Source organism: Arabidopsis lyrata (genome assembly GCF_000004255.2).
Source record: "Arabidopsis lyrata subsp. lyrata unplaced genomic scaffold ARALYscaffold_1, whole genome shotgun sequence".
In the NCBI taxonomy this organism is placed as follows: Eukaryota; Viridiplantae; Streptophyta; class Magnoliopsida; order Brassicales; family Brassicaceae; genus Arabidopsis; species Arabidopsis lyrata.
This window is the reverse complement of record NW_003302555.1, coordinates 29,359,203-29,386,856: the sequence shown is the minus strand read 5'-3', so window position 1 is coordinate 29,386,856 and position 27,654 is coordinate 29,359,203. Positions and strand designations below refer to the sequence as shown.

Here is a 27,654-nt window from a genome sequence, read left to right as displayed (position 1 = left end):
CTTAATACCATTTTGGTTTCAAAGTCGCTTAATATCCTCTTGAATTGATATCTTTGCAGCCAAGGAATCTTTAATTTATTCATGGACGTGCACTAAATAGACTAAATCAATTACTATATTTTCCACAAACAAAAGATACTAATTAAATAAAAAACACTACAAAAAAATATACATTAAAACAGTTCTACATCAGTCGTATAATTTATATTTTTGCATTCACACGTCTTCGTCGACAAGATATTATATTATTTATATTTGTGCGGTGGATCGTGGAGATGGCCCACTTTGCTAATTGATTATGGCATTTTCAGGAATTATGCTTATAGGTTCCAATATTAGATGCGTAAAATGGGAATTCTCGTTGAGATTCTGATGCCGAGGATGCCAATTTACGAGATTAAAAAGAAACTTAAACAATGAGTTTTTGCTTACTAAGTAAAATAAGACAAGTATAATAGATGAAGGAATCTGATCAAATCTCGGGATGTACAAAAAGAAAAGAGAAGTAGCTTTGCTTCCAAAATCGAAAAGCCAACCCCCAAATTGCTGCTAATAATTACACTTTTTCACTTATTGAATTTACCAAAATGGTAATGCTGCAAAAAGATCTCTCCTTGACCCTTCAAGTGAAAGGATTCTCTCTATCACTATGTGTATGTATGTATGGGAGTGCCTACAATTAGAGAGCATCTATAATTGGATTGGAGACTTTATTGCTCCGTTTCTCGTCTCTTCTTGTCCTATAAATTCGAAGCATCTTATCGCATGATAAATGCATTTACATACCATTTTAATATAAAATCTTTCATACATACTTCCATCAACGAGAAAGATGCTTTCAAATTTCAAGACTTATAAACCGTTTGGTGGATCTTTTTTTTGGTTATGTAACCATTTGGTGAGTTGTTCAATAAGTAGTAGAAGTGTTCCTGAATTATCCATTGATAAATTTTGTTTATAGCTATACCCAAATTCGAATCAAAAAAACAAAACAATTTCGTTTTAAGCTAGTGCGATCGAAAGTTCGAAACTAGATAATGTGTGTTTTAATGAAATTTTCATTTCCCTTGCTATAAAGGAATTATAATTTGTCTTTTTTTGTCGTACGTATGTCAAAGGCAAATACTGTACTATCATATTAAAACTCACATTTATAACACAAGATCTATTCTTAATTTGTTTATGTAGATTGAATTTGCAGGGAGGTTATTATAAAGGGATGGGAAATCTGAAGTTGGATCCAAATCAAATCAACTAATTAATAAAAAGACTATATATATATATATTTTGGACAGAACTACACATATATATAAGTAATAAAAAGAAAGGTGTCTACATTAAATGAATTATAATTAGGAGCCGGTAGAAGAGTAGTCGTCAATAAGGACAAAGGAGATGGATGTGCCTTTTAGCCTGGATAACACATAGCGATCCCATACGTATTTGTTTGCACTAAAAATTAAGCACTTTACTTTGACAAGTCCTTTCGATTATGATTTATGTAATTTGACTTAACATTAGCATCAATCATCCACGTGAATCAATTTTAACTTCAACACAAAAATATAGTTGTTGTTTAACCTTTTAACGTAACATGTACCATAGAGCTTTAACTTTAACTTTTTTAAAAAAAAACATGTACCATGGATGCTTAATATAATTTTATTTTTGATTAGAGATTTTGCTCGAAATCTAGATTAGTTTTTAATCAAAATTGTAAAGTGCAAATAAAATTTTATGAAATTTAATACATGCTTTTGGTGAATGCGACAATAACTACTAAAAAAATACACTCTCTATTCCTAGAAGAGTGATGTTTTGAGTTTTACACACAAATTAAGAAAAAATTACTTTTATAATTTTTTATTATTTTATTATTAGTTTAATAATATTAATCTCATTTCTCTTCTTTTTCTATTGGTTACATATAAAAATAGTAATGATGCTATTACAAAACATCAATTTTGGTGGAATAAAAAAAAATTCAAAACATCAAATATCTAAGAACAGAAAAAGTACAAATTTAACAAATTTTAAATAAGAACAAAAATAAGTAAAATTTAATATAGCACACTAAAAATTTTATGATTAAACATCAAATTGATTTATCAAACAATCATTAAAGGAAAAATTACAAGATCTACCACATTTTCCCAATTTGTTTCAAGATCTACCACATTCTTCTCCATCTTTCAACTTATACCACATTTGTCTGTAAATTGTCAATTTTGCCCTCACAGTTGATGGCAGTTTTTCCGCCTGCGCCTGACAACGAGTTGACATTCGCACCTTCTCGTTTCCCTATTAACCCTCGAGACCCGTGCAAAATTACACCCCACAAACTTGTCCCCGACAATCGTCTTGTCCCCCGAGATTTGACACATCTTCATCGTCTTCTTCTAAACATAGATACATGTTCATACCTCCCTTTTCTATTCTTGCCTTTTTGAATTTCGACAATGAACTCTCGCTGTCAACAGAGACTGGCGGCATCTTTTGCTGCGTGTAGACAGTGTCTCCTCCTTCGAACCAAAAACTCAGCTCCATTTTTTGTCCTTCTTCTGTCTACTCCAAACGTTGCGGCAATTTTCTGCTCAACATCAGCAATCGTATCTCCTGCGCTTACGTCTACACACTTTGCATATTTTTTTGCCGACATCTTGAATCGCCACTCTCCACTTTCTTTGCATTCCCAGCAACCAACCAATATCATTACTCCTTCGTCCATCAGTACCTGTCGTCCTCCAATAAATACCACCATCTTAGAATGTGGGTGGTTGCATTTATCACAAACAAACAAATCTACCCTTTTTCGGTGGACAAAAAATGTTGCAATAAATTTTACCTTCTTTAGCTTTAAATGCACCCTTCTTCAACCAGAACTCCAATTTCGCCCAGCATCAGCGTTTTCTCCCCAGATTTCCAGTTTTTTCAGATCTACAAAGCTCTTTTGTCTGATATATTAAGAGAGCAATTAATGGCCTAACCCTACTCTATTATCATTTCTATTAATTAAAATCAATTATCTACCACATGTAACCGTGCAGCATTAATTGATGCCCTGCTCCTTCTTTGGAAGCGCCGATAGAAGCTGTCTCCGTCTCTGACACAGCCTCTCTGTCTCAATCAGGGGTATTTTCGTCCATGGTCGAGCGCATGCAATTGAAAAATGGTACATTTTGAAAGGCTTTTGCGAAAGTGGTACATTTTGAATGCCATTTGTTTAAATGTGGTACATTTTGAAATATTCCCATCATTAAAAGGTAAAATGTAAAAAAAAAAAAAGAATAAAAGAAAGAAAGGAAGAATCAAAAGAAGCACGCAATGAAATAAATGAAGGAAGGGAGAGGCAGGAAGTTTAACCCAAAAGATTGGACGAAAGGCTGACACACTTTTGCCTTTTCTCACTTTGTGTTTTTTTTTTTTGTTTAAAAAAAATTTGTTTTTCCGATACGATTAAATTTTTTTAGTGTTATAAATAATTAAATATATATATATATATATATATATTTCGTGTTTATTTCACTGCCACGCTGGATGGGACATATTGGAATGAGACTTTTCCTTCCTACTCTCCTCCTCCTCTGCCATTTCTATAATTATTATCACTCGTACGAACATTCTTTCTGTTCCTAATTAATGGTTTTTTTCGACTTAAACAATTAAATTTTATGCATTGAGAAAGATACGTGTAGTTTAGTTTCCTTTATTTCTCAACAAAACATTCCTAACCATTTCATTAATAAATTAACTATACTAGGGAAAAATATGTTATTATAACTAAGATTAAACCTCGAACATCAATGACTTAACAGATATCTCATTTAATCAAAAAGGTAAAATATTGCTGAAATTTGTGTGTTTTAGCTTAAAGTTGAGATATATATATATATATCTATGGTTAAGATCAAAGAGATAAATACTTAAATAGTAAATATAAAAGGAAACGAAGAAAGCAATTTTTTACCGTTTCACATAAATCTGTGTAGCACACGACAGGCACGTGCACGTCAAGATCTTTGTGCCACTTTCACATATCAATATGTCCCTAACCTAATTGGCTATGCCTATTTGCATATAGTTTTCCCAGGAAATTATTTGATTTTTTTTTTCTTTTTTATAGCAGATCACGCTATTGTGTTTATATCCATTTATTTCCTACACGATTAACCTCATGCAATTCCTGTATACATATCGTAAGGGTTTCAGCTGATATTTGTTGATCATACTTTAGAGCTAGTCGCAGCCCTATTTATTCCGGCCCATGAATCATTCATTTAGTACAAATTAAATTTATCTTTCACCTTCACTAACCATTTTTTCCCCAGTTATTAAACTATTTTGGTTTCAATAACATGCAATATATGAGTTTGAATTTGGATTGTAATACAATCACAAACAATAGACTATACTCTCTGTAAACATAGTTACTTAAAAAAGATATTTTTTGTTCAAATTTTATTCTAATCTATCTAAAATAAACAGTAATATATATGTCTTATTCCGATGAGAACCGAGGTTTTGGATTGTGTTTCAATACTTTCAAGTAGTTTAAAAGAGTTGGACTGAAATTTATTTTTCTCTAGTTATATCTCATGCATTTTTGGTTTTCAAGCAATATCTTTGATAAGTTTTTGTATCTATCATTTTTTACGCTTTGTATGTTTTATGCATCTAGGTATTTCCAATGATATATCGAATTCTCGATATTGTAATTAATTTAATTTTGAAATGAAGTTTCGTTTTGTCCAACAAAAACATTAAGTATATAATTATATTTTTAGTTTTCATTTTATCATTACGAAATTTTTAATGAATTCGATATTATAAATTATTTGGTATGAAGAAAGAAAATCAACTGGTAAAGTTAAATAAAATACTAATTAGACTTCATTAGGTGGCAAACCAAATATCATTTTCTGCCTTATTTCATTAGTTGAAAATTTGAAATTTAAGACTAAATTACATACGATTCATTAAATAAAGTAGAGGAACGTAGAAAAATGAATTCAATTAACAAGGATTAACTAATTCATCCATTAGAAGAAGAAGAAAAACTCAAGGAATAAACATACATACATTTCATTTCATGTACATATGAATAACAATATCGTTTTAAGTCAAATTAATAACTTGAATTAAATAATTAAAAGACCCAAAAAAACATAATTCGTTCGGTTCCAAATTGGTCTTAACAGAAGAGAAACCAAACTCTTTTTTTTTTTTGATAAATAATCTCAAAGAAAATATTAAGCTCCGGCATAAGGGTTAACCTTAGGCTTGCCCTTGACGAGACCACATTGGAGGCTTGTCTCCGGCATGTTGTATTCGTCCCGGAGAGATTTTTCCGGTGACAAGACGCTTGCGTACAGTTGCTGTCCCAAGTAACGTCTCTCTGAGTTCTCCGACCTAATGTTCCACATTCCACAGTTGTCGAATGTGAGCAAGATTGCAGCCCAACACTTGGGGTAGACCTGGACTGTGTGTCGGCTCACTGCGTCTAGAAGGTTGTAGTTCTTCCTCTTCTCTGGTGTCCATGTCCCTGGCTCAACCCTTTCGACGATGAAATATATCAAAATTAAGGTTAAGAAATTGGTTACTTTTTGTGCAAGCAAAATGATGTAAAGTGTTACTTACGCTACAGCGAAGAAGGAATAGCCGTCCAAATGCCAAGACTGGACACTCCTCTCGTGGTTCTCGAACACGACCTCAATGAAGGTGCGGTGAGTGATGTTAAGAACATTGGGTTCGATCTTGATGTTCTTGATCTGATCGGGATTTGGGTTGTCCGAGATGGTGTCGTACTTGAAAACCTTATCAGCAACGCCGAAGTACTCAGCGAGCTTGAGAGGTGTCTCAGGGTCGGTGTGGGAGACCCCGCTCAACGCGTACCTAAGCTTGCCATCGACCTTTCCCTGAGTGTTCACGAGCTTGATGGTGCGAGTGATGTTAATTTTACCGTAGTGGTACGAGCCTTGTGGGTTAGGTCTAGCTGCGCTGGCTGTCAAGTTCCACCTGAAAGATCGGAACTGGTTCAAAGACCAAGCCCAACCAACGGGGGCGGCAGGTAGCTGAGAAGAGGCAGGACCTTTGCCTCCCTCGTAGCGGAGTAACCCTGTCGTTGTCAAAGGTTTCTTCAAGAACCTTGTGGAAGCAACCATGTAGTAATCTTTAAGTTCTTGGTCTGCCGTGACGATTACACCAAAACACTGACCGACATGGACATCAAGGGAGTCATAGTCGTTTTGTAGAACGTGTGAACCTTCCATCTCGACAAGCTTCATTTTGTGGTTCTGAATTCTGAAGTTAAGAGATGCCTTGAGACCCACGTTACAGATACGGACTCTGTAGGTTTTTCCTGGCTTCAAGGTGAAAAGAGGTTTGTCAGAGCCATCAGTTTTCCCGGATTTACCGTTGATGAGAATGCCATCTGGACGGCCAATAGTGCGACCACTGTCGAGAAACTTCTTGAGCTGAGTGTGGCTTTTGGTGTACCAGTCGTTGATAAGGACAGTGTAGTCATCTTCAGGGTCAGCGTACGGAACCGGGATCAAGAGACGGCTGTTCACACGAAGGCCACCAAAGCCACCAGCGGCACGATGCATGGCTGTGGTCGGGTAGTAGAAGTAGCTACCGATTTGATCCTTTGGCTGGAAATGGTATGTGAAGTTCTGACCCGGAGGGATGGGACACATTGTTCCAGCTGTTCCATCTTGCCAGCAGTTCTTTCTGTGCTGGATTCCATTCCTATTTAAATTTTCCAAACAAAACCCCAATTAGAAAATATTGGTACCGTTGGACATTTCAATCAAACCATAACTGATTAATCGTATGAAATTGTAAGAATGGTCATGGTCTATATACGTACCAGGTAATGAGGAAAGGCTCGTCGAGGTTGTTGAAGACATTAACGATGACGTTGTTGTTAGAAGTGGAGTTGATGTTAGGACCAGGGAATTGACCGTTGATGAGGATGACTTGTTGTGGAACGCCTAGAGGAGATGCGGTTCCGTACGTCACATTCCACACGTGGTGGAAGTAAGGGTCCTCCGCTTGGACCATCATGACGGTCGCCGTGGCCACACAAAGGCACACGGCCAAAAGTTTAACCCCTCCCTTCATTAATAGTAAACTTTATTATTAGTAAAGTTTATGATTTTTTCTTTTCAAGTGTTGGAAAAAAGTTGGGGTTGTTTTTTTTTTTGGTTTTATTATGTTTTTGTAGGGGTTGGAATTTCGATTTTTTTCCTTCAAATGTTATATGACATTTTATAGTTTAATCGAATAAACAGTTTCCTGATTTTTCTCGTTTCTTTAGGTCCCTTTCATTACGCTCTTCCTGTCGTCCATATTAGGAATATTCAATTTGACCTCTCGCTATTTTTGGTGTAACTTTTTTCTAGAATTTTTTTTTCCAAGTTTTTTTTTGAGAATTTTGCTAATTTTGGAGAATATTTGTGAGTCTAGTCATATATTATACATGACTTATACAAACTCATATGACTAAACTTTATTTTTTCCTATAGAAATCAATTTGGTTATGATTTGATGTCATATCAAATTTGACTAGTACATCAAATGACTAATAGTAGCACTATCGTCAAATGATCGAATTAAAAAGAAATTAAGTCGTAAACACATTAAAAAGATGGTTTTCGAAGATTAATGACGTTTCGGCTTTTTCTATTAATATTTTTGACTCGTCCATTCTAACAACAACTTTACAAACATGAAAGCATGAGATATGTTGAATAATAATGAGAAATACTTTATTTGTTTAACAAAAAGTGTTATTCTATATTTTTCACACATATTAATAAAACTATTATAGTTCTACTATACTTCTTATTAATACACTAATGAAAATTATATTTCCGATTAATATATTAAAGAAATATGATTATAAATGAACTTTTATTCAAAATACAAAATGACATTTTTTGTGAAACAAAAATAAAATTTTAGAACGACACTCTTTGTTAAACATAAAGAGTAACAGATAAAAGACGTTTCAAGAGATATGTTATTCATCACCATTGTGTGTACAATAAAGTTTAAACGTTTGAAGACAATGCAATTTTCAATTATGTTCTCGAAAATAGTACTTATACCATCGAGTGACTAAATTTGACATGAGAAAGTATGGAAATTAGACTAAAAATTACTACAAAGAAACCAAGCTATCGAGACGAAAAATTATCTCAGAACTAAAATAATCCATCGCAAAATCTAAATATCACAACTATTTATATCATGTCGAAGATAATTCTCCTGACGTGAGAAATTCATTTATCGAGTTTTGAAGTAATACATTTTATTTTGGTCATAGTCATGACATTTTTTCGGGAAAACATTCTTTTGACGTAGAAACCACTTATTGACATCGTTAGGGACATTTCCAATATTAGAATACGATCTGAGTTGTATTCAATCAAAGTTCTCGAATCTTAAAACCATAAAGAGAAACAGAGAGCTAGAAATCTATTTGTTGCATCACCATTTTTTTTATATAGAAAATGAATTAGAGATGAAGCGTAAAAATTGGTGACGTTACCTTACAGAAGAAGTTATGTTTTCCCCTAAATAAATACTTCAAATCACAAAGTTACCAAAGGATTCATTAAGAGCAAAAACTAGTTTTGCTTTAATCTTTTTTGTAGGAAAGGGTTAATTATACGTAACACAGAAACCAAAATAATTCTCTTTTTCCTCTAGAAAAAGAGAAAATAAAAATGGAGGGGAGGTTATTGACGGTGTTGGTCTGCCTCGTCTCTACGGTGGCTATCGTGAACGCCGGTGATCCTTACTTCTTCTATACATGGAACGTGACTTACGGAACCGCCTCACCTCTCGGTGTTCCTCAAAAGGTGATTCTCATCAACGGTCAATTCCCTGGTCCTAACCTTAACTCAACCTCTAACAACAACGTCGTCATCAATGTCTTCAACCACCTAGACGAACCTTTCCTCTTGACCTGGTACTAATCCACATTCTTTATTTATATTCTGATAAAAGGGTTGTTGTCACGGGGGTAGGTCAGGTTTTTTCAGTCCGCTCTGTTTTGAGTCCAGCCCGTTTGGATCCTCACTCTTAAGATTGAGCCAGTCAATTATTTGTGCTCAAGCCAAGGTCGGTCCGCGGTTAACCTTTTGGAGGATTATTCCCAACCGGTCCATCTTTGACGGGATTTGAGACAAAACGGTTTCCGCAGACCGACTTTCTAGGGTCGGACCAGGCAACTGGCCTTTTCTTTGACCCATTTTAACATTCCTATTTGATATTGAGTATTAATGATGGATTGTGGATGCAGGAGCGGGATTCAGCACAGGAAGAACTGCTGGCAAGATGGTGTGGCTGGGACTTCATGCCCCATCCCAGCAGGACAGAACTTTACTTATCATTTCCAACCTAAGGACCAGATTGGTTCTTACTTCTATTACCCGACCACTTCTCTCCACCGCTTTGCTGGTGGTTTTGGTGGTCTCCGTGTCAACAGCCGACTCCTTATTCCTGTTCCTTATGCTGATCCTGAGGATGACTACACTGTTCTTCTCGGTGACTGGTACACAGCTGGCCACACTGCTCTCAAGAACTTCCTTGACAGTGGACGCACCCTTGGATTGCCTAACGGTGTTTTGATCAATGGAAAGTCTGGAAAGGTGGGAGGAAAGAACGAGCCTTTGTTCACAATGAAGCCTGGAAAGACTTACAAGTACAGGCTCTGCAATGTTGGGTTCAAGTCTACACTTAACTTCAGGATCCAGAACCACAAGATGAAGCTTGTGGAGATGGAAGGATCCCATGTTCTTCAGAACGACTACGACTCTCTCGATGTCCATGTCGGCCAGTGCTTTTCAGTTCTTGTGACTGCTGACCAGGCAGCTAAGGATTACTACATGGTTGCATCGACTAGGTTCCTCAAGAAGGAGTTGAGCACCGTGGGTGTGATCCGGTATGAGGGAAGCAACGTTCAGGCTTCAGCTGAGCTCCCCAAGGCTCCCATTGGATGGGCTTGGTCTTTGAACCAGTTTAGGTCTTTCAGGTGGAACCTTACCGCTAGTGCTGCCAGGCCTAACCCACAGGGCTCATACCATTACGGAAAAATCAACATCACCCGTAGCATCAAGCTTGTCAACTCTAAGAGCGTGGTTGACGGCAAAGTCCGGTTTGGTTTCAACGGTGTATCACATGTTGACACCGAGACTCCTTTGAAGCTAGCTGAGTACTTCCAGATGTCAGAGAAGGTGTTCAAGTACAATGTGATCAAGGACGAGCCTGCAGCCAAAATCACAGCATTGACTGTACAGCCTAATGTTCTCAACATCACTTTCCGTACCTTTGTAGAGATCATTTTCGAGAACCACGAGAAGAGCATGCAGTCATTCCATTTGGATGGTTACTCCTTCTTCGCTGTCGCGTAAGCTCCTTGGTCCCGTCTCTTTCTTTCTTTCATTTTATCATTCTATCTTCTAACTTTTGTGTTGTCCCACGAACTTTTCCAGGTCTGAGCCAGGAAGGTGGACACCTGAAAAGAGAAAGAACTACAACTTGCTCGATGCGGTTAGCAGACACACCGTGCAAGTATACCCCAAGTCTTGGTCAGCTATCCTCTTGACATTCGACAACGCCGGTATGTGGAACATCAGGTCTGAGAACTTGGAGAGGAGATACCTAGGCGAGCAATTGTATGTCAGTGTTCTATCACCCGAGAAATCGCTAAGGGACGAGTACAACATCCCCCTCAACACTAACCTCTGTGGCATCGTCAAGGGCTTGCCATTACCTGCACACTACTCCTAAATCAATATTCAATTAACTACTCTACAAAGTGGGGTGCATTATTAAAATTAACTTATTAACCCTTTCCTAACTAAGTGTAATTTGTAAACTACAGTTCCACTTCTTTCATATACTATCATTAAACCATAATCATATACCAAGTTTTGCTTTCATTACAACTTGGATTTGTTGGTAAAGGAATTAACACAAAGTCACAAGCAAACATTTATAACAATCAAACTGCATAGAGCTGTCAACAGATATTCCCAAGTAGATGCATATAATTGAGGTATAAGGGTAATAAGATATTGAGGCTTAAAGTAAAACAAACCAGAACAAAAGCAAATGAGCACAGAGCACTTCTTGACCAATGATCTCATGAAAGTGCTCAAGACATGACAATGGAAGGATGCAGAGAACCTCTCAGAACCGGCCATTCATGTATTCAGAAAGGTTAAATCAAGATATGCCAACGAAACATTCAAGAGTTAAGTAGGAATTAAGATGAAATTCTAAGTTACATCAGATATTGGATAAACAGAGAGATTATTCCATGGATCAGCCACAATAACAAATAGACACGACTAGTCGACTACCAGATTTATACCCTTGATGCTTCTGGCATCTGAAATTGAAATTCTAAAAACTAAATGATTTTGAAAATGATACATCTCTCACAACCTTGTAAATTGAGAACTCCTTAACGTTAAATTCACACAAGAATCCAAACCCTAATACGATGTGCAAGAGGAACAAAAAAAGCTGATACCTTCAAGAAGGCGCTCTCTTCTCTCAATTATCAGAGCGGAAAACCTGAAAACAAGAATAAAAGAGTAATCCACAAGGAATAACCGCAAATTGAGGAATTAAGGAAATTAGGGTTTATAAAGAAGAAGAAGGTAGTGAATAATATAGCTAGCAAAACTTCGCTCTCTCCTTATCTCCTCTCACCGAATTGATGGTTTTTACTGCTCCATTTTCTCTCTTTGCCTTTTAGTCTTCGAGAGGTACGGTTTTGTACTTTTGTTGCCCTATCTTTTATGTGGGAACAACTTCGGTAAACTAAATTACTCTTCTTGGGCCTATAAGAACATGATTAACAATAATATCTTAAAAATGGTTCTTAGAAGTATTAAAGTAATAATATGACATGTGGTTGGTTCTTAAGGTTAGTTTTGGGTCTTAGCCTCTGTTCTAAAAAGCGGTCTAGGCGGTCGCCTAGGCCCCGACTAGGCGCTAGGCTCTCATTCGACGCCTAGATAACCGCCTTGACCGCCTAAAATTACATATCTTGTTTAATGTATTTTTTCAATTTCAATTAGAGTTTTATTTATATATATATATATATATATATAGTTATAAATATTCATATATTGTTTAATATAAATATAAATAAATATTTTATCTAGTTTTTGTTTATAATTTCATAATTTTTAGTTTTATATTAATATTTTATATAACTTTTATATATAATATCATATTTATAATGTATTATGTTATAAACGTCTAAACCGCCTAAAAAATCGCCTAGGCCCCGATTAGTCGTTCTAGGCGCTAGGCACTGAGTCACCGCCCGCTTAGCGCCTAGCGCTTTCTTGAACACTGGTCTTAGCTAAGCCACTTTTCTTAGTTTTGGGTCTTAGCTAAACCATATTTCTCAAAAATGACATGTAAACCTTTTCGCCTTTAACAAAAAAATTAGACATGCCATTGCCAGGTTTTAAACAAAACTATAAATGGATTCTAACGGAATCATTAAAGTACAAAACTAACTTTTATTCAAAAAATTCCATACTTTAATCTCTACTGAAAAAAGCTAAACTTGCATGCATCTTTTGGGGATCTCAAAGACGAATTGAATCAGTTCTTGTCTTTACTTGGTTAATCCACTGAAAAAGTCATTACCATAGCCCACATCAATAAACCCTAATCCCAGAAGAATGCGGAAGCATAAAGCCTGAACTTTCTGCATGAACGTTGGAGCTTTTCCTGCAACCAAAAAAACAAAAACAGAATCTTAGAAAAGCGTTTGCAGTTGTTAAAAACATTCTAGGTCAGAATTGCAAACGTGGGTCCAAAATGTTTACCTCTTTCTCCCAAGGTTTCTTGTGCTCTAAGCAATGGTGGAGCTACATCCTCCGCGAACGCCAAACCTCTTGGTTTAAGTGAATGATCGAAAGCCAATTCCGGTAACAGCTGTTTGAGATCCGGTTCACGTTCTAACAACGGGATCGTGGCTGGTGAATCTCGCTCCCAAGCCGCACTGTGATTGACTCCAAACCATTCATTGTCTATGTGTTGGCTAAATCCATCGTTTTCTAAAACGGGAGGATAAAGAGACTCATCAACATCCTCATAACCAGGATTTGGGAATCTGGACAAAATCTGATCCTCTTCTTCAGCAGAACAGAGACATTGCAGCTCAAACAGCTTTTTAAGCATTTGTGTAGGTTTAACCACTGTTTCATCTGTTTTAGACTCTTCTATATCTTCCAATTTTTCCAAGAACTCATTTCCAGTGATCTTCTCCGTTGTAAGACTCTGTGTTGATGACTTCTCCAACGACCTGTTTTGGGGAGTCGCAGGAAGTTGATCCTTGTCAAGCACGTAACTTCTGTTTTCAGATTGCGAACGAAGCCAACTGTTAATCCTAGAAAACTCTGTTCCGTCCATCTTCTGCGCCGCATCTTTCTCGAAGTTACAGATCTTGGAGCGGGATTTTGTCGCAGATCCAGGCCCCATCTGCAGTGCTTTTGGCTTGTGCTCAGACACTACCAACTTAATGTCACATTCAGATATGTCCTGACTATACACCGTTGCATCATCTGATGTATTTTGACGCATAACGCAAGTCGATTTTGAAACGCTCCTGTCTGATGAGTCACAGGCAGAATCATATCTGTTCTTCTTCACCGGAAGGCGCACAGATTCAGCTCGGACAGATATCATCGAGTTCCTTCTAGACTTATAGCCCGAAGCATTAGGGGTTACGCTAAAATCTGCTCCTGATAATCTTCTGCTGCTAGCTGTTGGTCTCATGAAGCTAGGAAAAACATCTGAAGCACGTCTTGATTTGTTTTTTGGTTTTTTTGGAGTCACTTGAATCTCTTCTCTAATCACATCCTTTTCTTCTTCTTCAATAACATGAGGCTTACCAGTGAATTTCTCCAACGTCTTGTTTAGATTTCTCATCTCTCTTAACGACATCTCGCGCTCTTGTTCGATCTTTTCCATCATCTTCTGCAGATTCATCATCACAGCCTCCTTTTTTTGTTGTTCTTCCTACACGTCAAAAGAATCTTTAACCAAACAGAAAGTGTAACACTTTAAAGAAAGTTGATGAGCCCTAAGCAAGTTATTAATTCCATTACCGTTGATTCGTCCTGCCCTAAATGAATGTTCTTTGCCCTCGTTGCAAAGTTTAAAGAACATATGGTTTCACATAGATCTTCTTCTTTAGGGCTGATATGAACAAGCATCAACGTTTTTGAATCTTGTCCTGAAAAATCAAGTACCAAACTTTAATAAAGAGAAACATTTTTCAGTTAACACCAAGATTTTCCGGAAGATCTTTACTTACCGAGAGAGTCTTTCAGAACCTGTGTGAGCTTGCTGTTCCTGAAGCACATAAAAAGAACTTGAAAGAGTCAGAGATTGAGATCTCATCAAGAGTTACAAAAAGATTGATATGTTTACCTGTAAGGAATGTGAGAGTTCTTGCGTTGAAGAGAGTTGATGACATCCCCAAGAGCAGATAAAGAGAGATTAATGGCTTTGCCTTCATCAAAACGACGACCAGTGGCTCTGGTTTTCAACACTCGCTCGCTTCCGCCAAGATCCACTAGCCAAATCTTGTTTGTTTCACGCCGTCTCTCAGAAGCTCCAAGACAAGTGACCGATACACGGATCATACTGTTTCATGATTTTCATGCATACATGAGAGATCAAAGAACATTATGTAATAGAAAAAGAGATCAAAATATTTGAATTCTTTTACCAGTGTGATCTGCTGGAAGCAGAGTTAGAGTTAGTGGAGGCAGTTGCTCTGTTTCGACATCCTTCTTTGTATAACTTGAAGACTTGATTAAAGTCATCCACTTTAAGATTCACTAAGTTATCGATCTCTATCTCTCCACTTGCGTCAGCGTGAATCGAAAGACTGAAACAGAGAAGCAAAAACTCATTGAGTTATATACTTACAACCGTTTCAATGAAGATCTCTGCACATGTTATGAGTATTATTATGTTATTACCTTGGAGGTATTGGAGAAATGGGTTTAGTTGCTTGAGAAAGAAGCAAGTCTTTAAGATTTCCCATGTAAATCTCAAGCATACTGAAGTGGATTAAAAACTTATGATTGCTTTCCTCGACTTGTTTGAACAATCCCTTGATCGCTCGAGGAACGATACCTGGAGAGTTCGGAAGACCCTCCTGCAAAAAATATTCATCGATATTGATATAACAACTTAAGAAATAAGTATAACAATGAAACCAAAGAGCTTGTTTTGATTGATTCTTCTTACCATTGTATAAGTTTTCCCAGTACCGGTTTGTCCATACGCGAAAATACAAGCGTTGTAGCCATCGATAACCGATTTGATTACTGGTTCAATCTCTAAGATAACATCATCTGCAAATTTTGAATACTAATCAAGAAAACGTTCATGTATGCGTGACCAATATGAGAAACTGAGTCATACCTTGGGATGAATCAGGTTGGAAAACTCTGTCGAAGTTGTAGGTTTTTCTCTTGGTTTCTGATAACTTGATGATCACATTTCTTGTATCCGAAGCAACCGGTGGCCTCAACTTTTCGGAGGCTCCTAAGGGTTTGACTCGACAAAACACACGCATGTTCCCTGACAAATTTCCAATCAATTAAATTAGACTCTTGAATTGAAATTTACAGTAGAAATCGTAGTGTGTTTTTTTTTTCTTTCTAAAATATATATTACTAACCTTTAAGGTCCAAGAACTCATTAAGAATCTGTCTTCTCTGTTTGTTCTGATCATTGACTTGAACTGTTAGTGCAGAGAGTTTATCTGCAAACCAATAACAGGAGAATCAGAGCAAGACCAATAAGCAACAGAGCATAATTAATACAACAGAGCATAATTAATAAAATATCAATAGAAAATTTGTGAAACTTTTTAGTCAACATTATCTGAATAAACATAGATTATCATATTTAATTTCTATATGAATCCGACTGAAATCTTGACTACATATACCTTTTTGGATTAAATGTTTTCTGTATTGCAACTAAATTAAGTGTAAAACCAAAACTTTAAGTTAAAATTATCTGAATAAAGTGTTTTTTTTTTTACAGAAACAGACTTTTGCATAAAAGACAACATACAGTAGCAAAAAAAAAATTCAAAGAGCAGACTACAGAAAATTGATCCCACACATATTGTAAAAATGAAATTTTTTTTTGTAAAAACGAATAACCAAAACAGCCGTTGGATGACTGACACGTCACTCATACGGTTAAAGAACAGATAATCCAACGGTCGGTATGATTTGCATGTAGTAGGTAATCTCCACCAAAGGATTTTAATTTTACACAAGAAGACAAGAATTTTTATACAGAAGAAAAAAAGAAAAATTTATGAACAAAAATCCAAAGAAATGAAAAATCTTTAAGATAAAAAGAGGAATCCAAAGGAAGTGTTGTTGTACCTCTAATGCTCTGTAAATCGGTAGAAACAGAGTCATCTTCTTCTTCCTTTGACGTTGAAGAATTGTTCTTGACGATGTTGCACACAGATTTAACCCAATCAGAAGTCATATGAGATTTCAAACCGAGCAACGAATGGATTGTCTCGGGTAAATCCCGAATCGGTTTTGATCTTGTTCTCTCCATTTATGCTCCGTCAAAACCAAATCTTGAATCTTGGTTTAAAAAACAGAGCAAATTCTCCAGGAAACAGAGCAAATCACTGAACTTTTGCCGAGAAAGTGAGAGGAAAGTGGTGAGATTAGGGTCAGAGCTCATCAATGGTGGAGTTTAGAGATTAGGTTTTTTAAAGAGGACGAAAGAAACTGAAGAGAATGTTCTTCAAGATCAAAATCTCTGCAGGTGCCCACCATATACATATAACTATAGACCCCTTTATATACAAATTTTAACCTTGAAGGAAAGATAATTGTAGCTGATTTTTACACTTGTCAATATCACCAAATGGGAAATTATTTTTCCAAAAAACTATATATTAATTATAGAAATTGATTAGTATTCACCATTTTCTAGTGAAAATAATATTGAGAAAAAATGCTACTTAGTATGTGATTGGTAAATGTTTATATGATTTTTTTCTAAATAATTATTTTAGAGCTTAATTTAGAGATTATGTTTTAATTCATAATAATAAATTTAAAATTTTAGACTTAATTTATAGAATAACTTTATTCAAACAGAAAAATACAAAATTAGAGATTTCATATTTTTTTCTATTTTATATATTACTGTAAACGACAATATTAATAACGAAGACCGAATATTAGTCTGTATTAGTTAACAAAAGTTATTATTAAAAGGAAAGGTGCGTTACTAATAACGAATACCAAATATTAGTCTGTATTAGTTTACAAAAGTTATTATCAAAAAGAAAAGTACGTTACCAATAACAAATACTGATTATTAGTCAATATTACAGTCTACAAAAATTTATTATTAAGAAGAAATGTATGTTATTAATAAAAATACCTATTATTAGTCAATATTGTAATTTACATTAATTATTAAAACAAAATATAGGCTGTCAAAAGTCTATTTTAGTTCAATTCAGTATACGCGAAAAATAAATTTTAAAATTTTTTTTTTTATAATTATCAATAGTGTGATTTTTTGGGAAAACATGTTTGTGTAGGTAAACTACCAACGTGAGGTTGAACTAGTGGTTTAACCCCATATAAACTGGAAAACGTAAACATTCAAAGAAACACGAGTTCGATGCCCTATGAAATGAATATTTTATAAAAGGTTAATACGACTTTAAAAAAATACGAGCCTAGGTCCTGAACTTTTAACTTAAAAAAACAATTCAATTCTAAATAATGTCTATAGACCATAAGTCCATAACATGTAGCTTGATGTTTTGTATTTATATTGTTGTTTCGTCACTATCCAAATTTAAACACTATAAATGAAGAAATGTTGTTAGAAGAAAATTCAATCAGATATACTCTAACAAAAGTATTGGAGTTATAATTGGTCCAAAGGTCCAAAGCCCACGTCGAGACTGATCAGAAGAGAACGAGTGATATATTTTATTTTCAGATTTCATTTTCCTTACTTTTGTTGTCTCATACAAAAGAATCAATCAAATGTAACACTAGTTATAAAAACTCCCATGTGACAACAACATGAAGTATAACACTTCATGATGATAATATATAATACATCGTCTTATACTTTTTAAAGCATTATAATAAATTACTGAGTTAGTATGTTCTCTGCTTTTGGAATCTCGCTTCTAAATTTATAAAATATTTTTTTAGATACATATTTTAACATGCAATATTTGGAAAATCAACAAGATCAATAGATCATGTTTTTTTTTGTCATTATTGGAAATGATTAACATTCATCCAAAACGTAATTAACCCTAGTGGTTAGAGAAAACTCTTTGTGTTATTGGCTCTATTAGTTAGAGATGTAATCTAAGTGTTATTAGATTAAAAAAAAAAAAGTGTTATTAGATTCGAATTTTTTAAAAAACACATTTTGATACGTATTATAAAAAAATGCAAATGCAATCAAATGATATCGCAACATGTTTTCAAATAATGAATACTATATAGAGCTTAAATCGTATAAATGCAATGAAGAGTTCACCTGTCATGATGGATCCATCAATGGATAACGCAATCTCACTTGCTATCGTCTATGGTTAGAGTAAAAGTCTCTTCAATGTCTTTTTCTTACAATCTATCAAATTTTCACCAGAAAACAAAATAAATGTAAGAAAATATAGTAGATTTTTAAACCTGAACTAAGGATTTTTTTTTTTTTTTTTTTTTGATAAAGAAGAAAAGATAATGTCAAATCAATATTATCATGTTTTGGAGAAATACGCCGACCAATGGATGAATCATTGTCTCCACAAAACCTAATTTGCTCTCTTGTCTCTCCTCTCTTTTCTGAAAACAAACTAGCCGCCGCTTGTGTACGGCCAACGTCCGGTGGCTCCTTTAGCACCGGCGTTGTGCCTCTTTAGTGTAATTTGTTGGTTTTTCTTCTTCATCTTGCCTATGACTTGTTCCCGTGAGTTTTCTTTTTGCGATGGGTTTTACTTGTTCGTGAGGAGGAGGGTGAAGTTTCTGTCCTTGGAGCGGCTTTTTTGTTCGAGTTTTGCGGCGGCTCTCTCCCAGGTGGACTGTGGAGTCGTTTCTGGTTTGGTTTGGCTGCTGTTGTGCTTCTCTTGCAAGGCTTGGTGGCGTTTCCGGTCAGTTCGTGGTGCGAGGTGGATTTGAGTTGTTCTATCGGGTCTGGTTGGGCCGTGTTTCTTTGTTGTTGGTGGCTCTCGATCGTTTCTACGGTTGGTTTGATCATCTTGCGCTTTTGTCTCCCAACCTTCGGCGTCAATTTTCAGATCTGGTTCTTTCACCTTCTCGGGTTTGTTGCTCTGGATTGCGGGTTCTTCTCCGGATTGATTTGGAATTTTAGGAATCTTCTTTTTGTGGAATCTTTGTCTGTTTTGTGGTTGGGTCTTGTTTGAGTGAAGTTTCTGTTCTAGCCATTTGCTTGCTTGTCGTGGTGTTGTGTTTTGCATCGAATGTCCTGGAAAATCTCTCCTTGTGACGAGACGGACTCGATGCTATTTGCCATGGCTCTTGGCTCAATTTCCTTGGTTGGTTCTTCTGTCTCATTAAGATCTGCTTCTTTTTGGAGTATGTGGGTCGCTTTCTTGCCATTATATGCGGTATCTCTTCCAGTTTGAGGTAATCGTCTTCTCGGGGTTGGTTTGGAACGTTTAATACTATCCAGAGCTCTATCAATTCTTTCAGCAGAGAGAAAAGCTATACATTGGGTTTTGATTCGGTTCCTCTCCTCATGATAATAAGGCATTTGTGCGTGGATCTCTTAACTTCTAGTTCAGTTTTTATTTATCATGAAAAACTGAACACTGAATAGTGTTAGGTTGACCCAAACATCTATGTGACTTAGTAACGTCAAATAGTTTTTATTTATCATGAAAAACTGAACACTGAATAGTGTTACTTTCCAAAAATATACATAAATATTGGAAAAGTACATTTTGTAACATTTTATCCAAGAAATTAAGGATCTCAGTTAAAATTTATATTTATATAGTTGGGTGTATTTTGTTTTCAGTAGTGAAACGATTATATGTTTTTGGGTAATATATCCGACCGCGTACCATGGTGAATTTTTCATATATAATATTAATAAGAAAACTTTCTTTCCCAAGAGACTTTGAATTTAAGTTCAGCAGCACTTGCAAAAAATAAAATATAAAAAAAGTGTCCAAAGTTATTAGAGTAGATGTTTTGTTTCGAAAACAGTTTTATATTCTATAAAAAAATGTTATGGGTGTGCATGAAGGCATCAATTCCACAAGTTTTTTTCAAGGTTATTTTTGTTGTTTTGTTTAAAATATGTCAGTCAGTTTGGGAGTTGTCTATAAATCTTTCTGTGATTTTTCGATAACTTGGAAAAACCAATCAAAAATTCGACACGTGAATATCTTGCCAACATAGTCTCACCCGGAAAGAGCTTTTGAAACTTTCATGTATTGTTGTTTGTTTTATCAAACTCAAATCATAATTCGAATTTCTTTTGATATAAATATTCTACATTATATTGAATATTGTTATAAACCATATAGATGGACTCCATAACCGGTCCATGGCCTATTAAGGTTTTACCTTATTCTCTGTATCCTGCTATTATCCTTGTATATATATCCCCTATCCTATTAATGAAAGACACAGTTCACAACACGTTATCAGCACGATAGCCTTTCACCCTAAAAATTAAAAATTCCGAAACCCTAAATCTCTCTCACAAAAACCAAAACCAAAACCCTAGCCGTCTCTGCAAACAAAATTCTAAACTCTATCGAGATAAGTTTTCTGTTCATATTTGTTTCTGCACAAATTTTGCACGGATTATCTGTTATCAATCCTGTCTGTATTTCTGCACGAACTTTGCACAGATGATCTGTTATCTATTCTGTCTGTAGTTTTGCACGAATTTTGCACGTATTATATGTTATCAATTTTGTCTGTATTTCTGCACGAATTTTGCACAGATTATCTGTTGTTAATTCTGTCTGTAGTTTTGCACGAATTTTGCACGGATTATATGTTATCAATTTTATCTGTATTTCTGCACGAATTTTGCACAGATTATCTGTTGTCAATTATGTCTGTAGATTTGCACAAATTTTGCATGGATTATTTATTATCAATCCTGTCTATATTTTTGTACGATTTATGCACGGATTATATGTTATTGATTCTGAACTGTTTATGCATTATATTACAGAAACCCTATTTTTTTTTTTTTTACTAATGTAATAGCCATGTTTCCATGAGCAAAATTTTGAGTTTCTCAGGAATCAGGATTATATATATTGAGATTTTGTAGGAGGTCCCAACCAGCTAAGAGACATAACTGTTTCCAATCTCCGTATTAGATCTCGGGTCTCTCTTTCTTATCCAATTAAGATAAGTGCTATTTATTATGCTTTATATACATAATCCAATTAAAGTTTGATAAGATAAAATTTGTATGAAAATTGGCACATGTGATTTGATTTATGATTGGAGAATTAATTGAGAAGTTAGTGAATGGAAAGATGTTTAATAGCATGATAGATTGAATGTTTTAATATAAATCCTAGGTTAAACCGAAAGTAAACCAAAACCCTAAATCCTAGGTTAAACCGGTTTAATAAACCCTAAGTCACGGTTTAAGATCAAGTTTCCCATATAAGGAAAGTTTCCAGAAATAGAAAGTTTCCATAAATATAAAATTTCCATAAATAGAAAGTTCCATACATAAAACCGAAACCCTAGAAAAAACCCTAGTACTATAAATCGTGGATGCTAAAACCCTAAAACTTAACCGCGAAATCATAATATCCTAATCTAGTATGATCCGATTGTTTGGTTGTTTTTTGTTGCATACTAGATCAATCTTCTAGGGTTGATTTCATCCATATATATATAACATGATTGTGTAGAAAACACTTGCTGAAGACAAGCATGGCTCGGTCTTAAAAACCGCATGACTTGGTCTAACCGATTACATGAGTTCTCATTTAACTCTATATATTATAGATGTCAGAAATCAACTATTATGAATACACGGCACTCAATGCCTCTCGTGACAATTATTTACAATGGGCTTTGGACACTGAGATTATCCTAAAGGAAAAAGGGGCTTGGTGAATCTATTGTGGAAGAAAACAATGTCACCAGAAGAGAAAGATATAAGGCGATTACTAACATACGCCATCACCTCAATGAGAGTCTCAAAATCAGTACCTCAATATTAAGAATCCTCTGGACCTCAGGACGGTGCTATTACCCAAAAGCCCGATTCGATCGAAAGAATCTCAGATTCCAGGAATTCAAATCCATGAATGAGTATAACTCAGCACTATTTAAAATAGTGTCAATACTGAGATTCCGTGATGAGGAAGTTACTGAGAATGACTTGCTAGAGAAAGGATTCTTGACCTTTCACACAAACAATATATTGCCTCAGCAACAATATCGTGAAAAAGGTTTTTACCACATATGCAAGTCTAAACTCTTGTTTTTGGGGAGGACTCCTCTGTAGAGAGTGCTAAGGAGTGAGGCTTTGGAGAAACCGTGATGAGAACATTGATTCTGATATGCTACTTGCTGAGCAAAACAATGAGTTATAAATAGTGAAATGAGACCTCCTGGTCCTACCCCATTATCAGAAGCCCGTTGGGCTGAAGAGCCTAAAGAGCCTAAAGAGCCTAAAGAGACTAAAGAGTCTAACCACGTCCAAAGAGATAAGTATCATGGCCACAGTCATGGTAAATGGAATGAACGTGGTAGAAGTGGAAAATATAATTTATATGATCAAGGAAACCATTCATATGGTTAAGGCCACTGACCCGACTTTGGTCGTAATCGAGGTAGGCCACGGTATACCCAAACCACAACACTCAAATAAACTTGTTTGCCACTGATGAGTAATGGGGAAACCATTGGACTAAGACGTGCAGGACACCTAAGCATCTCGTTGATCTCTATCAAGAGAGTTTGAAAAGAATCAAGAAGCTCATTTAGTTCATCACGATGGTGAAGAAGATTTCGACCATGAGATAGATGATTATGAGAATTCAATAAACGAAATATCTAAAGACATGGTTCATTAGCCAAATTGCGGGTATAGCTAAATTTAGTGAAGGCTAAGGGCAGGCCCATGGTAGGCCCATATTCCCAAGGGCACGCATCCTCAGATGCTTCATATTCACCTAGCTCAAGGGGGCTTGTTGAGTTTCAAAGAAATGTGTTTGAATGGTTTTCACATTGAAACTAAGGGTGAAGGGAACAAAGGATTCCCATATATTACTAAGAGCACCCAAGACCATGAGAAGGTCTTAGAGACTATACCCGCGTCATAGATCTTTACTATGCCAAGGTCAATATGATAAAGGCTAATAAAGTAAACAAATAAGGGTTTACTGAGAAATTCACTAATGGCATGACCGGCTTGGCCAGCCTAGTTCGAATATGATGCGTAAATTAATTCAAAGTTCTAAAGGGCACACCCTTAAAGAAAACCGAGTTTTCCCTAAGCACCACACGTGCATAGCCTGTTCACAAGGGAAGCTTATCACTCGACCTTCACCAGTCAAAGTGTCTAAAGAGACCTTACATTTTCTAGAACGACTTCAAGGAGACATATGTGGTCCGATCCATCCACCTTGTGGAACATTTCGGTACTTCATGGTTTTAATCGATGTATCGACCCGCTGGTCGCATGTTTGCCTATTGTCTTCTAGGAACCAAGCGTTTGTTAGGTTATTGGCCCAAATGATCAGATTGCGAGCCCATTTTCCAGATTTTCCTCTTAAGACCATACGTTTAGATAATGCTGGTGAATTCACTTCCCAAGCATTTAATGACTATTGTATGGCCATGGGGTAAGTGTGGAACATCCTGTGGCACATGTCCATACACAGAACGGATTAGCTGAATCCCTCATTAAACGAATTCAACTAATTGCTCGACCATTACTCATGAGGTCGCAGCTTCCGGTCTCAGCTTGGGGACATGCAGTTTTACACGCTGCTGAACTAATACGCATTCGGCCATCTAATGAGCATAGATATTCCCCATCCTAATTGCTAACGGGTCATGAGCCAGACGTTTCCCATCTAAAGACATTTGGGTGTGTCACCTATTTACCCATAGCACCACCACAGAGAGCAAATGATGGGACCTCAAAAGGAGATGGGAATATACGTTAAAAATGATTCTCCCACCATCATTAAGTATCTCGAGCCAAAGGCCAGATACAAGGATTGTCATCTCAATGAATCTGTTTTCCCAACACTGGGTGGAGAGACTAACAAGCTGGTCAAAGAACTTACATGGAATCAAACATCCTTCACATGGCAAGATCCTCGGACTCCATCAGAGATCCAAAAGACTATATATCTGCAAAAGCTAGCTAAAACAGTTGCCAAGATTCATATAATGACCCAAAGAGAGTAACAAAATCGTACATACCAGCTTGTAATGCACCAGTACGTATTGATGTTCACAAGGAACACAATCAAGTTGCTACAGAGGCTACAGCACGTAAGAAACGTGGTAGACCCAAAAGGTTCCAAAGACAAGAACCCTCGGAAATCAAAGAAAGGTGCAAGGGAAACCGAGAAGGTTCAAGAAACCATAGACATGGCCGGCTAATAGACATAACCCTAAGGTACCAATCAATGAGGTTTGGGACGCCAAACCTCAAGGTCCTGAAGGTGTAAAGAGATCTCTATAAACTATATCATGTCTAGAATACAATGGAACCGAAAAAATATCGACATAAATGATAATATATTTGCGCACAAGGTAGCAACTGAAATGAATGAGGATCAGGAGCCCACGTCTATACTAGAGTGCACTCAAAGACCTGATTGATTAAAATGGTACAAGACCATAAAACGTGGAGCTAAGAATCATTAAGAAGAAGAATGTGTTTGGTCCAATACAAAGGACACCATTCAATGTAAAGCCAGTGGGACAAATGAGTCTTTGTGATAGTGTGAAATAAACATAGTGAAAGCGTGATATATCAGACACGGCTTGTCGCACAAGGATTCACACAAAGACCAGAAATAGAGGAGATATACTCCCCTGTGGTGGATGCTAAGACATTTAAATTTTTGCTAAGTCTGGCTATATAAAAGAAAAAGATTTGCGGCTAATGGATGTAATGCCTGCATATTTATATAAGTCCACTGGATAATATATGAGATTACCAGAGGGTATTGAGCTCAAAGATAAGAAAGATTTTCGAGAACAGCACTGCATAAGGCTGGGCAAATCCTTATATGGACTGAAACAAAGCGGACGTATGTGGTATAACCGGTTAAGCGAATATCTCATCAGAGAAGGCTATAAAAACGATCCGATCAGTCCATGTATTTTTATCAAGAAGTTTGCAAACAAAGGATTTGTAATCATAGCAGTGTATATGAATGATTTAAACCTCTGGATAATCGCTCAAACAGTTGAGTATATCTAAAGAAAGAATCTCAAATGAAAGACCTAGGCAATAATTAAGTTCTGTTTGGGATAACAACCTGAGTACGTGAATAATGGAATCCTTGTGCATCAAATGGCATACACTGAAAGAGTACTCAAGGAAATTTAATAAGGACCAGGCCCGCCCATTGATCAGGCCCAATGGTGGTGAGAAGCCTCAAATTGGATAGTGATCCATTCAGTCCGGAAATGCCATACCTCAGTGCCATAGGAGTTCTAATGAATTTGGCTAGACACACTAGACCAAACATTTGTTTTGCCGTGAGTCTCCTGTCTAAATTTAGTTCATGATCAACCCAAAGGCACTGGAAAGGTTTAAAGGAAGGTTTGGTTAAATTTTAAAGTTTATTCTTCCTGCGTTGTTTACTTGGGTTTATTCTATACTGATCTAACCAAAGAAGGTCTAGTTTGCTTTGGTTTAGTTTGATTTGCTGATGCAGGTTATTCATAAGATCAGATTATGGCATGGTCAATGAATAGGAACTACGTGTGGCTTGATCCCTTCCAAGGGTACGTAGGCAGCCTTCCTTAAGGCGCAACTACTACTACTACTACTACTACTACTACTACTACTACTACATCAAAGACCATCATATTTGAAGACAACGCAGCCTGTATTGCTCAACTCAAGGACGGCTACACTAAGAGAGACCGGACGAAGCACATTTTGCCAAAGCTCTTATTCACTCATGAATTACAGAAGGACGGTCAAGTCAAAGTTCAACAGATCCGGTCAAGTGAGAATTCAGCCGACCTATTCACCAAATCATTGCTGACTTCAACGTTCCGGAAGCTCATTCATCAGATCGGGATGCGCGGACTTAAGGATCTACAGTGATGCTCAAATCAGGGGGAGTAATGCGTGTTGTACTCTTTTTCCTTCACCATGGTTTTGTCCCACTGGGTTTTCCTGGTAAGGTTTTAATGAGGCAACATTCTCCAGCGCATTATAGAGATCCCGGTTTAGTATCGGGCACGGTTATGTCTTCCAAGGGGGAGTGTTATAAACCATATAGATGGACTCCATAACCGGTCCATGGCCCATTAAGGTTTTACCTTATTCTCTGTATCCTGCTATTATCCTTGTATATATATCCCCTATCCTATTAATGAAAGACACAGTTCACAACAAATATCTGAATTTTGTGGAAGTAAAACATTTTAGACTTTTGATGCAACTAGAAAATAGAACAATGCATGCAAACACTTTTACAAGTTTGGTCCCTCCATTTGAAGGATATCTACACCTTAAGGTTGGTTCTTCTATAACAATTCACTATAAGCAGAGCCGGACCAATGAAATTCGGGGCCCCATCTACATATACATTTTTATAGTACTTTTTTGCTTTAATTCTTTTGGATCCGGATTTGACCCGGGTTTTAGTCTATTCGGATCTTGAATTAGCAATTTAAGGGATGTTGTCTTAATTTCAAACTAATAAATGAAGTCATGTTGTCTTAATATCTTTCATATTAATGACCCTAATAAATAGCCGATTTTAATGGAAAATCGTTTTCATATTTATGCTCATAATAAATGTCCAGATTTTAACAATATATACATATATTATGAAATTATAAAGAAAAAAACGTATTTATTTTTTTAACAGTATATATATATATATTATGTTAATAAATTTGTTTAATATTCTAATAATAAGCTATGTCATTTTTCTTTTACAATAACAGATTAAATATAGGCAATTGCCCATTTAAATTGCAATAAATTTAAAATCAAAATAACAATCTACATATATATTTTTGCAGGGTTTTTTGCTTTTAATAATTTGGATCCGGGTTTTACTCGGTTTTACTATATCCGGATCTTGGATAAGACATTTAAGGAAATCTAAAAAAACCCGTCATTAATGTAGATAATTACACATATATTTCGGTATAAGCATATTCCAAAAATCTCTCCCAAATCAAAGATGTTACGTTCAAAAATTGTTGCCAAAAATCTCTCGCTTTCCTTCTAAATCTCTACCATTGGCTGTCATCCCAACTAATTACTCATAATTATCTTTCCTATATTTCTTTTTTTTTCGAGATTTGCAAGAAAATTATTCAATTCCAAAAATAAAAGATTTTG

At 35.9% G+C, this 27,654-nt stretch overlaps 3 protein-coding genes across 3 annotated transcripts; 1 reads left to right on the top strand and 2 right to left on the bottom strand.

Annotated features, from left to right (window-relative positions):
- Positions 1–5,058: 5,058 nt before the first annotated feature.
- On the bottom strand, positions 5,059–7,240 carry LOC9330573 (L-ascorbate oxidase homolog). Its single transcript, XM_002891798.2, has 3 exons — positions 6,869–7,240; positions 5,638–6,747; positions 5,059–5,553 (listed from the first exon to the last, which is right to left on the bottom strand). Exons 1-3 carry the CDS (start codon positions 7,120–7,122, stop codon positions 5,250–5,252), a joined length of 1,668 nt encoding a protein of 555 aa, XP_002891844.1. The 5' UTR covers positions 7,123–7,240; the 3' UTR covers positions 5,059–5,249.
- A 1,374-nt stretch (positions 7,241–8,614) lies between these two features.
- Positions 8,615–10,958, top strand: LOC9327906 (L-ascorbate oxidase homolog). Its single transcript, XM_002894465.2, has 3 exons — positions 8,615–8,977; positions 9,311–10,417; positions 10,503–10,958. Exons 1-3 carry the CDS (start codon positions 8,733–8,735, stop codon positions 10,798–10,800), a joined length of 1,650 nt encoding a protein of 549 aa, XP_002894511.1. The 5' UTR covers positions 8,615–8,732; the 3' UTR covers positions 10,801–10,958.
- Positions 10,959–12,443: 1,485 nt separating this feature from the next.
- LOC9327905 (kinesin-like protein KIN-14T) lies at positions 12,444–16,926 on the bottom strand. The gene is made up of 11 exons (XM_021013818.1): positions 16,464–16,926; positions 15,740–15,823; positions 15,481–15,639; positions 15,304–15,410; positions 15,033–15,211; positions 14,777–14,938; positions 14,476–14,691; positions 14,360–14,397; positions 14,151–14,278; positions 12,867–14,061; positions 12,444–12,768 (listed from the first exon to the last, which is right to left on the bottom strand). Exons 1-11 carry the CDS (start codon positions 16,645–16,647, stop codon positions 12,653–12,655), a joined length of 2,568 nt encoding a protein of 855 aa, XP_020869477.1. The 5' UTR covers positions 16,648–16,926; the 3' UTR covers positions 12,444–12,652.
- Positions 16,927–27,654: the final 10,728 nt, after the last annotated feature.